At 46.0% G+C, this 14,818-nt stretch overlaps 1 protein-coding gene across 7 annotated transcripts in view; it reads right to left on the bottom strand.

Annotated features, from left to right (window-relative positions):
- NAV2 (neuron navigator 2) overlaps positions 1-14,818 on the bottom strand; it is a 405,016-nt gene that overhangs the window by 271,633 nt on the left and 118,565 nt on the right. For all 7 annotated transcript variants that reach the window (XM_066251118.1, XM_066251119.1, XM_066251121.1 and 4 more), the window contains exon 2: positions 9,648-9,765. In XM_066251118.1, coding sequence (XP_066107215.1) covers positions 9,648-9,765 — 118 coding nt within the window. The remainder of the gene's footprint in view (positions 1-9,647; positions 9,766-14,818) is intronic.

Genomic DNA, 14,818 nt, shown 5'->3' with positions numbered 1-14,818 from the left:
TTTAAAATGGCTCATCCAAGGCCACATACTAAATCCAAATTAGATCTGGGATATTCTTGAAGTCATAATAGCTCTTACCTGCTAAGACAATCAAAAGAAAGAAGGTGCATTGAATTAGCTGGAAAGCAAATACCAGTAACAGGCAAGAAAGGGCTAGCCTCCCATGGTGAAGTATGGAGGATCTCCTGAGAGACGCAGCCAAAGGTGTCTATGGAGAGGTTGAGTTTGGGACTGCAGCTGCACAGAAAAGGCAGTCCAGTAGAGGTCAAGCCATGGCTTCGGGGGCAAAGATAGCCCGGTCTGTATCTCAGCACTTAGCTGTGTGACCTTAGCTATGTCACTCAACCTCTCTGGACCAAAGTTTTCATATCAATGAGATGGAACTAACACTAATTACCTCACAGGAAGAGCTATATAAGAGAAATAGATGATATGATGCCAGTAAAATGCTTAGCGCAGTGCCTAGCACACAGTGCATCCTATAAATGGTAGCTATCGTTAGCCCAACAATATATATAGTCTTATTGTCTATGTGAAACAGATAAAATAAAAATTTCCTTTCTGATGCTTCCATTTGAGTTAAGCTCAGAAACTCAGCTAAGACTCCAGGGTAAAGAACTAAGGATGTGCATTCTCTGTGAAGCCTTTATAAGCTTTCTCCCCAATTCCATGCCCCTTCACCCGATTTCTCACCCCAGGAGCATAAGGCACATTCCATTCCCTTTGCCTGTCAGCACCCTGTACCCACCTCTATTTTGCTCTTAATCATCTGAGGTATAACTAACTCCTTTTCTCAATTCCCAAGCTATGCTGTGGGAGTCTGACAGGCATGTAAGATTTTGTCTGTCACACGTAGATCCTTTGGGCTCACACATGCTTGCAAAATTGAAAGCCATATATATATAGATATAGATATATCAAATTGTAATGAATAATATGCCTAAAGCTTCCATGAAGAGAAAAGACATTAAAAACTGTCTGAAAAGGGTAACAGAATCCAAGTGTCCCGAGCCGTTAGGATTTTAGCACACCTGAACCTAAACATAGCTCATCATCTCTTCAATTGGGCCTATATTTTTCCTCTAGTGTTTCTACCTTGAGAGAGAAATGAAATATAAGAAAGCAAGCTAGTGACAAAAATTCTTTAAAAAACAAATTACCGGCCTGACTGTGGTGGCGCAGTGGATAAAGCATCAACCTGGAATGCTGAGGGCACATATGGGAGTTGATGCTTCCTGCTCCTCCCTTCTCTCTCTCTCTCTCTCTCTCTCTCTCTCCCCCCCCCCTCTCCTGTATAAAATGAATAAAGTCTTTAAAAAAAACAAAACAAATTACCGTGAGACTGTCTGGACAGTATACATACAATCTAATCAACACCGCCTTTAGAATGTTGCCGAAAGGAAATGGGCAAAGCAAACAAAAAACAAAAAGAGTAAGGGGGGCTTATGACCCACCTGGGGTAGGCATTTCGAAAGCCTCCTCCATCACCTGCCTCTCCGACTCTCAAGACAGGTGCCACAAAGCATTGAAAAAACAGGTGAAAGACACCCAATGAAAGGTATTAAAATGAATGGATATTTGTTCTTCAGTTCACCATAAGTACAATTAGCCAGAATATAGCACAACCATGTAAACGACACAAGAACAAGGACTTGTACCTGCTTTGCTTCCTACTGTAACCCTGGAGCTTAGGACAGTGCCTGACACGCAGTAACTACCCAGTAAATAGGTATTTGTTGAGTGGAACTAAGGATGAGTACTGTGACCATTTCATTTTTTTTTTCTTTTTTTTTTTAATTTTTTTTATTTATTCATTTTAGAGAGGAGAGAGAGAGGGAGATAGAGAGACAAAGAGAGAGAAAGACAGAGGGGAGGAGCTGGAAGCATCAACTCCCATATGTGCCTTGACCAGGCAAGCCCAGGGTTTCAAACCGGCGACCTCAGCATTTTCAGGTCAACGCTTTATCCACTGCACCACCACAGGTCAGGCCGTGACCATTTCAAAGAATCAAAGTGGCACTGCCTATTTCGTCCTAACACTTGTAAATATAGTTGTACATATTGAAGATTAATCCTTGGAAAATGGCACTCCTTCATATGTGTGAAACTGTGGCAGGCCTGCACTCTGACCTTGAGTTTTGATATACCACACTGGAGAATAAATTGTGGCTTCTGGGAATCGACGACACTCAAGAGATATTCCAACTAGATAATCATGATGGCCAACATCATAAGTCATTGAGTTCTGATCAATACCCAGATTGGCATTAGGTCATTACTGTTCATTAAAGTGAAGGATGGATAACTGTGATACTAAGAAACTACTTTAAGGAGCTTTTATATACCATCTGGATAAATGAAACCAAAGGGCTTGGTCTAATTAGTCTTCTAACTCCTTTTCACGGTCTGTCACCTAAACCATAGTCAGGTGCTCCTTGAATTCAAAAGATCACGACTCCTATAAGCCTAATTCTGCCATTTACAACATTCAAAATAAAACAGTGCAGTGGAGCCTATTTATGACCATGCTAAAGGATACATGGGAAAAGAAAAATCAAATGACTAAGCTCAAACTCAAAATAAAGTGCTTAATAAAAATGAAAAGTGAGTTGTTTCCAATTTCATGTAATTTAAATACTACTTCTTTAAATTCTCAAGTATGTCTATGGTTGTCATAAATACTTATAGTGATAATAGCAGTTCTCATTTTGCTAGTAAGAAGGAAGAAGAGCTTGGTCTTCAGAGCCAAAAGTATTAAATCTTGTAGGGGGTCTTTGGCTACAGCCCCAAAGCAGATAACCAGATGCAAAGGAATTTTTCCCCAAGGTGCTCAACTGTGATTGCAATCGGCATCCCTAGGTGCCGGTGGTAATTGATTTATTCCAGTGTGCTCAATACATTCTTAGCCCATTATTGCAGTAACTTATCTGCACACAAAGGTAACAAGTTAGCAACTAGAAAGGATTAGTGCACTTTTTAAATAAGAAGAGAGGCGTCAAGTGCATTGGTTTTCCAAAGACCTCCTTGGATGAGTTTGGAGCACCAGCCCGTGCATCTACACATGGGCCCTATGCATGTGCACAGAGCAATTTGTAGCCCAGCCAATGGAGAGAGAGAGAGAGAGAGAGAGAGAGAGAGAGAGAGAGAGAGAGATACACACTGGCTGCCCAGAAAGGCAGATGACTTACCCAAGGTCACACAATGGTATTAGGTCATCAAAAGGAAGAAGGTACAGTCTACGTGTCTGAATCACCCGGTTCTGCTCAGAGGCAGCCCAAATGGTGATGGAAAATAAGCTCTCAGCTCTCTTCACCTCTTTCGGGGAAGCTCTTCCTCTCTCTCAGCTTCCTCCTTTTCTCTAGTCCTCTGTGTTCATCCTGTTTCCCTCCTCCTCCTCCTCCTCTCTCTCCCTACCCCCCCTCTTTCTTCCCATTCTCCTGCCCCTTCTCCCCTTCTCTCACTCCAATCCCTCCTGGAATCCTCCCTGAGTGACAGCAAAGTAAGGAGGAGGAAGGAGCCTGTCTCTCTCTCTTGATTCATGTTGTTTATCTGGCACGTAAACCTTTCTAATAACTCACAGAGATGGCACTGTAATGGGCTGGCAGGCAACCGATGACTCTGGGCAGCTCATGACTCAAGAAGATAATCACACTAATAAGAGGTTGAACACAGAGAGACCCAACCCTCGGTCACTAAAGGAAGGACATGAAAAGGAAGCAACAAAGGTCCATGTCTGCCTAACGGGAGAAGGCAACAATGGAACAATATGGGCCCCAAATAACCCCAGCATCTATAGGAAGCCCACCTCCAGGGGTGTCTGGGATAGATGAAGATTTAGATGGCAGTAGTATCTGAAAAAGCATGTAAGGTTTTCATTCAAGTCACTTCTGATCATGTCACTCCCCGACCTAAAAATCAGCTCCTCCAACCACTGGTTTTTGCTATGAGGTTAAGACCCCCAGAATTCACTGCCTTATTCTTGGTGGCCCTACCTGATTTTGCCATGGTGACCCTTGGCTCTCTACACACCAGCTATTTTGCATACTGTTTCCTCCACGAGAAATGCCCTTCCTCACTGCTTCACCTAGCTAACTCCAAGTCTGGCTCCTACCTGACTCCCACCCTCTCCCTCTGCCCCCTACCCCCACCCTGCACTCATGAGTCAGGTCTCATAGGACCACAGGTCCTTAATCATTATGTACCACATTCCTCCTGGATCCAGAAAGAGGCTGTCCCTTAAAAGAGAGTATCTCTCGTCCGCAAATTTTGATGGGCCTTTCTGAAATGACTTCAAATGTACTGAAAAATTACCAGAATAGTACAGAGAATTCTTATATTCCTTCATCCATCCTCATTTTCTTCCCCCCTCACCCATCTCTGTATAGGAACACATTTTTTCCCCTGAATCACATTAGTATAGGCTCCAGTCCATGTCCTTTGCCCCTTATACTAGTGTCTTTCCAAAGGACAAGAATATTATGTAACAGTCGAGTTAGAAAATACAGAAAATTGAGCATTGACTTAATTACAATGTTCCAATTTTGTCAACTGATGCAAACTGTCCTTTCTAGCCTTTTGTTCCCAGTCCAGGATCACACGGTGCACGTAGCTGTCATGTCTCTTTAGTCTTGAACAATCCCTCAGCCCTTTCTCTGTCTTTCACTGCATTGGCATTTTGGAACAATACAGGCCAGTTTGCTGTTGTTGTTGTTTTTATTCTTAAATAGAATAATATTTCACAATTTGGATTCGTCTGAGATGCCTCGTGATTCGTTTCAGGTTTTCCATCCCTGACTGGAATTCAACATCAGTGATGTGTTCTCTCGGGGTATGCCACTAGGAAGCACATGACAGCCATCTGTCCCTCACTGCTAATGTGATTTTGACCACTTGGTTGTGATGCTTGGAGTCTCCCCTATTTGGTGCTATGTTTCCCCTTGAAACTAATAAGCAATCAGTGAAGAGACACCCTGAGACCAGGCAAATAGTCTGCTCCTCAGCAAACTTTCTTCTCTCGATTTCAGCACCCACCGATAATTCTTGCCTTAACTAATCTTTACCAGGAAGCTTTCAACCCCCTCTACACCTACCGGTCAGCGTTCTCTCTACAGGTGAGCCCTTTCTTCTCATGGGTTCCCATTTTATTCCGTGGTTACAATCTATAGTTATAATTATTTTGAGGCTCTCTTTGTTTCTCATTAGATTTTTTTTTTTTTTTTGTAGTCCTAGAGGAGAGAACTAGTACTTGTAGGAGACACCACCGAGGGGGCTGATTTTGACCTAATCAAACAAGAGCTTTTGAAGGATTTCAATTCTCCATGTTAGACCTGGCTTCCTGAGGAGGTAGTAAGCCGTCCATCACAGTTAGTACTTAACAGAGTCTACTGACTGCCTTTCCTATAAGAAATTCATACACCAGGCTTGGGCTTTTCAAGGCCCCTTCTAAAACACAGACCTAAGAGTTGCAGCGGAATCCCAGAAAGGAGGAGGGTGTGACACACAGTTTAGAAGAATGTTCAGAAGAATATCAAATGCTGAGAAGGGGAAATCTCCAGGCCACCTGTTGGAAAAAATTTAATTCAGACTTGCAGAAGCAGGGGCTGCAGTGGATAAAATTCTCATCCCTAATCTTTGCTAAACGCAATGAACCCAGAAAGGAAGATGACTCAGACCCAAGCCCAATATGGTAGCCAGTGGAATGACAGAGGAGGGTCCTCCAGCTGCCTGGAGGGGGAGTGAGGGACAGTATCAGAGAGATACTGACCTTTCAAGAATGGGAGGAGCTCTGCAGGCAAAGAGCCCCTGGAATTCTGGAGTCACCAGGACTCCAACCCTGGGAAAATTTAGATTGACAGATAGAGAGAGACATGCACATATTTTGTATATATTAAGTACATATACATATCAATATATAAATACACCTTTTTCCATTTTATTTTAATGGACACGCCTGGGGAAAGCATGGACCTCAAAAGTGATGAGTCCAACTGGCCAATAGTTTAGCACCCTGCTCAGAAAATGCTGTTCCTCCTCCATCACCAAGAGATCTGCATCCGTAAGATATTCTAAGATTAAACGCTCTCAACTGGCTGGTAGATGATCTTGGAAAGAAGTCACACAGGAGACCCCTATGTTTAACTGCCTTCTTACTTCTCCATCTCCTGGTCCTCTGTTCCCCACCCCCAGAGTGCAGGGTGTGAGCCCGGCAGTCGGGGTTGGAGATCCACGTGCTGACATCTGGCCTTACTGAGAAGTCCCCTACCAGAGGTAGCCGCTCCTGCAGAGCAAAGGGAAAGCAGCATGGTGGCCTGAGGTGCATGCAGCCTGGTCACTGGTACTGACTCAAACCTCTGAAGTCATACTCCAGCAGCTACAGGCCCAGAGACTGTCTAGAGCAGTGGTCGTCAACCTGGTCCCTACCGCCCACTAGGGGGTGTTCCAGCTTTCATGCTGGGCGGTAGTGGAGCAACCAAAGTATAAATAAAAAAGATAGATTTCACTATAGTTAAGTTGTTTTATAAAGATTCATTCTGCTAAACTTAGCGAAAATCCGACATAAAGTACTTGGTAAGGAATTATTATTATATGCTTTAACTTGCTGTAACTCTGCTTTATAAATTTTATAAAGTAAAGTTACTTTCCTACTTTATAAATCACCATTACTGTGGAACTGATGGGCAGTTAGAAAATTATACTACTAACAGAATTACAAAAGTGGGAGGTAGGTATAAAAAGGTTGACTACCCCTGGTCTGGAGAGACTAATGTCATAGTGAATCTATTCAGGGAAACATCTTCATGAGCAACAATAAAAACAATTCTAGCTTTTACTGCTGTGACACTACATTTAGTAAATTCAATTCACAACATACATGCTACCATATGCTACCATTCACCCCTGCTGGGCCCATCACAGACATAACTAATCTATCATCACATACTCTTGACACTGAGTCCTCGTCATCCTTTCCCACAAACCTTTCTAGGCAGTGCCTACCATGTGCTATCCAGGAACACTTCACAGTTTCCAAACATATTTCATGTTTGATACCTACCTTACATTCCTAAGACTGCCACAAGAGCAGACAAAGCAGGCATGGCTGTGCCCATTTTAAAGATGGGGAAACAAAGGCAGCAGAGGTTAAGTGACTCTTTGGAGGTCCCACCGTTGGGAGGAACGGAGCTGGGATAAGAGCAAGGCCTCTGGGCACTGTCCTTCCCCCTTTCTCTCTTGCAGCCTGTGCCGAAACGTTCCTGGTAGAAACTCTGCACAGCCCAAGACTCAGGCGGGGTAGACCCATGTGCCTGATGTGACCCCATGGAGACGGAGACCCACACCCAGCTCAGATGTGAGTCATCTCCTCCATGAGGACCTTGCCAAGAAGATGCTTCTCCTTCCGTGGTTACGAGCCTTGCACATTTGCCTCTACTCCCAGCCAGGAGCACAATGCTGGCCACAGTCAGTACTCCATAACTGGTTAGTGAACTTAAGGGAGGAAGAGCCCTGCACTGGGTTCAGTGTCTCTGGATTGGGAGGGGGTAAAATGCAGTCAATCAGAGAACAGAAGTTTTAGAAGCAGACTCACCCGGCTTAGAAGAGTCATGTGATATTGGACTACTGGCTCACTGAGCCTCAGTTTCTACATCTGTAAAATGGGGAGACTACTGCCTACTTCATAGAGATGTTGAGGAAATTAAACAAGAGAAATATTTAAAAGAACTTGGTAGGAGTGATGATAGAGAGGAGGAAGAAGAGGACAAAAAGGAAGAAGAAGAGTGTGGCAGACAGGCTTCAAGGTGACCCCAAGTCTCCTCCCACCTAAGTTGAAGCCCTTGTACAATACTCTCCTGTTGAGTGTGGCAGCGCCTCGGACTTACTTCTGACCAGCAGAATATGGCAAAGGTGATGGAATGTCACAGTATATGTGGTTTCTCCTCCCAACCAAAAGCTTCTCTCTTGCTGACATTGCAGAAGTCAAAGTGGCCAAGTTGGGAGACCCATGTGGCAAGAAGCTGAGAGGGGCCTGTAGTCAACAGTCCACAAAAAATCAGGACTCACCTCCCAGAGCTGCCAGGCAATAAATCCCGCAACACTCTGAGTAGCCTTCACCCCTCCCTGTTCGAGCCCCCGGATGGGATGAGAACTCAACCCCAGCAGACACCCTGTAGGCTGCCTAGCACAGGCTACCAGCCAGGTCACACCCGCACTCCCGATGCATAGAAAGCTGGAGACAAAATACCGTACTTCCCCATGTATAACACACTTCCATGTAGAAGACGCACCTTAATTTTGGTGCCCAAAATTTGGAAAAAAATGTATTACATAAAGTCATTGAACTCAAGTTTTATTCATCATAAAATTCATACAACTCCTCATCACTGTGAAAACTCCCATCCATTAGCTTGTCCTCATCTGTGTCTGATGACAAATCAGTGTCCTCATATATTGCCTCGTCCTCAGTTCCATCTATGGCATTTGGAATGCCACAAGCACTGTATAAGACGCACCCAGTTTTTAGACCCCAAATTTTTCAAAAAATGGTGAGTCTCATACATGGGGAAATACGGTATATGTTGTTTGTTGTAAGCTGCTAGGTCAGTGGCAGTTTGTTTACAGCAACAGAAACTAAAACAGAAAGAGAAGGAAAGTGGAGAGAAGGAGGAGGAGGCCCAGTGGAAGCTGGTTGCAACAAATCCCTCTCGGGACAGCAAGGAGGCTTCTTTTTCCATGAGTGGCGGCCACAGTCCCGAAGGTTCAGCTAAGGGCCAGCCTGCCTGTGTTTTCAGGAACAATCGCCACAGATGTGAGCAGAGCTCCACTACACAAGGCTGCTTCTCCTCACACTTGAAGGATAAGTGACTTTTCCACAACACGTGCCCAAGGGGCTGGGGCTTCTGTCCTTTCTCTGAGCCTTTCTCTCTCTTGGCATTTCTTGGCATGAGTTGGCTGCTGCCGGGGACAACAGTCAGGCTAATGCCTTATAATTGACCTCCTGCCTCTTCAGTCTGCTCTGAGCTCCCAGGCAGGAGAGCCGTGACCCATCCCCGACAGCCCAGGGCCAAGCTGTGCCAGCTCCACCCAAGTGCCTCCTGGACGAGCCGCTCCTCCCGGCGCACGGCCAGGGCTTCAACAATCCCACCGCTCCATCCCCTTGCCCTACACTGAAACCAGAGCCCGCCCTCTCCAGAGTCTGATCGTTTGACTTCTCAAACCCAGTTAGAGTTGGCAAGACTAAACCAATCCTGTGTTGCTTTTTAAAATCTTTTATTTGAAATATTTCCAGATCAACACAAAAAGTACCAACAGAGAAGAGGCAAAGTGAGAGAATGAGAGAGCCAGGAAGAGAGCAGGAGGGAAGAAGGGGGCAGAGAGTCCCTCCCACAACCAACGGCGATTCTCTCCAGCCTTGGCCTGTCTTTCTCACCAGAGGATCAAGATGAGATTGCTACGTGGGTAATCTTATCAGGAAAAAGGAGCTGGTGCCTATGGTCCCTTAGCGCAAAACAGTCGCATAAATTCTCACCCTATGTGACCGAAATACTGCATTTTTTCTTAGAGATTACAGTGTTCCAGTCCCCTTGCTCAGCTCGACCCCCTCTGGATCTCCACTGTAACTCATCAATCTGCAGCACAAAATCAGCTCTTACCTACAACCTGGATAATCTGAGCCAGCAGGACACCATCCGTCACATCTTGCTGGAGATCCTTGATGAGACGTTTGTGGCCTGATTTGGCTAGGTAATGATTGGCCCAGTCCGTGTAGATCTGCAAAAAGAGCAAAAAAGGCAACTTTAAGAAGCCAGTCGGATCCCATCTGGGTCTGAGGCAGCTGCTTGGGCCTGCAGAGCAGCCCCTGTCCCGCTGGCGAGCTGTGCAGGGCCAGCCAGCTCCATTAGCATTCAGTGCATTGTGCCTATGGGGCATTCAGCAACCATAGCTGGACTCTCGCCTATTGAGAGATCTGCCTGCCGTCTTAGGGAAAAGGCTTAGGGAAAAGCTAAAGAAAGCTTCAAAACATGCAGAAGCCTGAATGGGACAGGGGACATGGAACTAAACAGTCTGAGCCAGACAGCTTTGAGAGGCAGAGGTTCTAAATGCAAGAGAGGTCTCCCTCTCCTCACTGCCACCCCCCCTCATCTTTTTCTCTTTATTGAAAAAACGTATGGGGAGGTTACCACCCAACAGGCATCTTTTAATGGGCCATTCCTGGGTAAAAAGGGCTATTGAGTTAACCAAGTTCTCAGGAGCCTGGATCCCTTGTAGAAAAAAATAGCCGAGTACGAAAACACAGAGCCCCTCAATTACCCTTGTGTGAGTGGAGTTTATTGATGGCCCCACAATAATCTCAAATGTAACCGGTTTCATTGAGAAGCTGGGCGTTATTTTCACTGTTGGGATTCTGTGAACAAAACCCTGCCAATTCCAACACATTTAAACACAGCACTGGTGTACCCTGCACCCTGAAAGGCAGAGGCTGGGTCACCGCAAGATCAGGAGCGCAGAGCCCTTGACGGACATACACAGACCTGCTCCTCTTGGTCTGACACAGTGACGAGCACAAAAGGACACTGTCTTCCCAACAGGCCAACAAGCATGAGAAAACTCTCATTGAAAACTTTCCCCCTGACATTAAGCCAAATACAAACAAAATTAAAAACCCCTTCCCCGGCCCTGGCCGGTTGGCTCAGTGGTAGAGCGTTGGCTTGGCGTGCAGAAGTCCCGGGTTCGATTCCCAGCCAGGCACACAGAAGCACCCATCTGCTTCTCCACCCCTCCCCCTCTCCTTCCTCTCTGTCTCTCTCTTCCCCTCCTGCAGTGAGGCTCCATTGGAGCAAAGATGGCCAGGCGCTGGGGATGGCTCCTTGGCCTCTGCCCCAGGTGCTGGAGTGGCTCTGGTCACAACAGAGCGACGCCCCGGAGGGGCAGAGCATCGCCCCCTGGTGGGCAGAGCGTCGCCCCCTGGTGGGCGTGCCGGGTGGATCCTGGTCGGGCGTATGTGGGAGTCTGTCTGACTGTCTCTCCCTGTTTCCAGCTTCAGAAAAATAAAAAATTAAAAAACAAAACAAACAAACAAAACCCTTCCCCAATTTTGAGAGCTAACTCCAGCATAGATTGGTGAGATGGCAGAGGCACGCTGGTCCTGTTTTATCAGAGCTTTTCCTCCCCTAGAATGATACGAACAAATGGCTGCTCAACAAAGATAACTCTCCTTCCTCAACTGGATCCTGTGTTAGTTTCCACGGCTCACTTACTAGCCCAGATAGTGTCTCCACCAAAATGACGAAGGCAACCCCCATACCTCCACCAGTGGGCCAGCTCCAAGACCCCGTGTGACTAGAGAGCACAGGAAGCCCTGCCCTCACCCAGGCTCTCCCCTCCATCCTGTTCTTCTGAACATCATGCCCAGAGTAGTCTCACACAATGGGGTCCTCCCTGCCTCTCAAGGCTCCTGGAATGAGGTCTTGTGTGACCAGGACCTGGTCTTGCAAAGCAGAGCCCTACCAGAGAGGGGGCACCTCTGACTACTGCACCTGGGACTGCGAGGGTATCACCCCCAAAAGAGAAAGCAGAACTGCACTTTCTACCCGTCCATCCACACCCCCACCTGGAAACCTGTCTTCCCCCGCAGAGACCCACAAGCACACTGCACACTGCACACAGAAGTGTGGTTCCATTTCACACCTGGACCATCCTTAAATCCACAGGACTTTCCTTTCCTGTGTCTCCCATGGCGTCAAAAATCAAAAATCTAGTAAAGCAAGATCATTTCCAAGTTTGCAAGCACCGAGAAAGCTAAGGAAATGGAGCACCATTTTGGTCCTTACAAAGGCCAATCTGAAACATCAATGACTATTAAATGAAACTGTTTAGAGGGCAAGAGGGAGGGAGAGAACATTAAAAGCAAAGAGGGAGACCTTTGCCCAAGTCCCAGTTCTACCGGCCCCACCAAAGTAGGGATTTAGGGCTGCCGTGTTCAGTGAAGTGTCCCAGGCTCCTGTCACAGCACGAGGCACGTTAGTTCTCAATATGCATCTGCAAAGAAATGGATGGGTGACCTCAGCTGAGCTCAACTTCTCTGAGGCTAAGATTTTTTTTTTCTGTAAAATGGGAACAAAACCATCTATTTTTCAATTATTATGAGGACTAAGTAACACAACATGTGAAAAAAGAGTGCTTTATGCAGAGTAGCTTAGTAACAACTAACACGTATCATTGCCTACTACATGCTGGACACTGGTATAAACATTTTACACTTATTAACTCATTTAATCCTCATTCTATGAGGCAGCTACAAGTACTGTGTTTATTTTCAGGGAGAAATTGAAGTATAAAGAGGTAAAGTGACTTGTCCAAGGTGACAAGTGGCAGAGCCAGGATTTCAACCCGTGTTGACCAACTGACTGCAGAATCCCTTAGACACCAGGTGCTGCTCCTCTGAATATAAATATAAATGTTACTCAAATCATTCACCCCACCCCCACCCCATGACACTCTCCTGCTGACTCTGGGCCCTTTCCTCTCTTCAGTTATGTGCTCACTGAAAGAATCTAAATAAAATAAAACAAAAACACAAAAACCTAGTTTTATCTCTTGCTGTCTGAATGCCCTTGGGCAAGTCACTCAACTCTTCTGAGTTTCAGTTTATTTGGCTGTAAGATGGGCACAATTAGGCGAGAGGAGGCTGTGATGACTCAGTGAGGTGTCCCGTGGAAGCAGAGGCAGTCGAGGTGAAGAGGAGGGCTGTGGAGTCCACGGTCCTTCTTGGAGCTTAGCTACCAGGCTGCCAATGACCTCCGTGCTGTTAGACTGGGGTGTCCTCATTCACAAGATGGGGATAATAATGTCTGTATCAGCAGGCTATCAGAAGATGAAATGAGCTCAGATACATAAAGGACACAGAATACGGTATCTGCTAAGTGTTCCAAGTGTTCCGTAAATAAAAGTAGTGATTAGAAATTTTACCACCAGCACTATAAAGTGGGCCCTAACAAAACCAGCCACAGCCTCTGCCCTGAACCTCCAGCACACAAATGACTCGGGACACACCCCCCTTCTTCAGGCTGCACAGTGTGAGAGTCTGGAGCATCTCCCATCTGGAATCACACACTATGGTCGACTGTAACAGAGAGGCAGGGATGAGGCTCCTTCCCTAACTAGGAGAAGGTACGGCACACCTACGGTGCTCTCTCAAGACCTGGAGGATCAGCGGACTCAGGCCCTGGAAAGATCTGTGACCTTTCCCACCGGTGATGTCTGCAGGACCATGAAAGCATTCCAAAGCTTAATGTCATCGGCCTCAAGACCATGAGCTGAGGTGAGAAGGGATCATGGACAAGGACACTGGCAAGTGGGAGGTGATGCTCGGGCCTCCACCCATTCCCTTCGGAGGTGATGACGAGTACTTTAAAGTAGATGGATTGCCTCTAAAACAAGCTCTCTCTGTGGCTGCACAATCCAGCAGGAACACATAGTACCAAGCAGGTACCTGGTACACCAGGGGGAACTTTTCATGTTCCACATGGGTCAGAAACGGCTCTGCCTAAGAAATGACCCTCTCCACCTCAGCTGTTTAAAACAAAAGCTCTTCTTCTCTCAACTTTAATCTATTTACACAACCCTGACAACTTAATCTCCCCCAGCACAGCTCTCATCTGATCACCTGCTCAAAAGATAAATGATGCTCCACTTCCCACTGAATTCAAGTTATCAGAGATCACACAGATTCGAGGCAGTTATTAGCCTCCTCTCTTGCCCAGACCATCTCTGACCTATCCACAGAGGCGGCAGTACATGTAGGAGTTAAGAGCATAGGCTTTAGAACTGACCAACGTCAATAAGGCCCTTGTTCCTGGGCAAATGAATTCTATTATCCTTGCTTATACCTCAGTTTTATCCTCCATAAAATGGAGAGTCTACCAAATATATCAGGAAACAGGGGCTTTGCAAATCGGGACCTGAGCCAAAGCCAGCTGAGATCTGTTTTATAAACAAAGTCACACCATTTACTGTCTATGGCTGCATTCACACCTCAATGGCAGAGTTGAGGATGTGTGACAGAGATACCTTATGGCCCACAGAGCCACAAATATTTACTATCCAGCTCTTTAGAGAAAAAAAAATATGCCACTCTGTGTTATAGGGACTAAATGAGATAATATGTCCACATATACCAAGCACTCAGTGGTAATAATTACGGTGCCTGTCAGAGGAATGACATAACGCCCACCTCCTAATCTCTGAACTCACACTACCCCATCCTCCTGAGTGCCTCCATCTGGAGCCAATCCGCAAGGGCCATTTCAAATGCCAGTTCCTCCAAGAAGCCCCTCTTGATTTCCTGATTGCTTCCCAAGCTGCATATGACGCACAGAGCATAGAGAACTTGAATGCAGGCACCCCATTCTCACTCTCATCAACAGGTGTTGGCAGAGCCTGCGTCTTGCCCATCTTTGCTGCCTCACAGGGAGCAGGCACATGGCCAGAGGTCAGTAAGTGGTTGCCCGGTTGAGCTGAACAGAAAGAAAAGGGTGAATCCTTGGGAAACTGATTATGTTTGAGACTTAAATAATGTGGTATTTCAGTGAATCCTCAAACCAGGAACTTAGATCTCTTTATCAACTGAAAAGAGTAAGGAACAGAGAAAATAAATTACTACATAGCTCAAGTTCATTAATCAGGCCCCATCCAACAAGAATCATTAATTATCTGGAGTTTCCCCTCCCTTCCCCTGTCCCCCGCTCTCAATTTTTTGAATAAGTGAGTCAAGAGAAAACACCTAAATTTACTTTTAAAACTGGTTTGCACAGGCCAGGCCGAG

This window comes from Saccopteryx bilineata, chromosome 1, assembly GCF_036850765.1.
Source record: "Saccopteryx bilineata isolate mSacBil1 chromosome 1, mSacBil1_pri_phased_curated, whole genome shotgun sequence".
NCBI classification, from domain to species: domain Eukaryota; kingdom Metazoa; phylum Chordata; class Mammalia; order Chiroptera; family Emballonuridae; genus Saccopteryx; species Saccopteryx bilineata.
The sequence above is the reverse complement of the archived record's forward strand: the minus strand, read 5'-3'. Positions and strand labels throughout refer to the sequence as shown.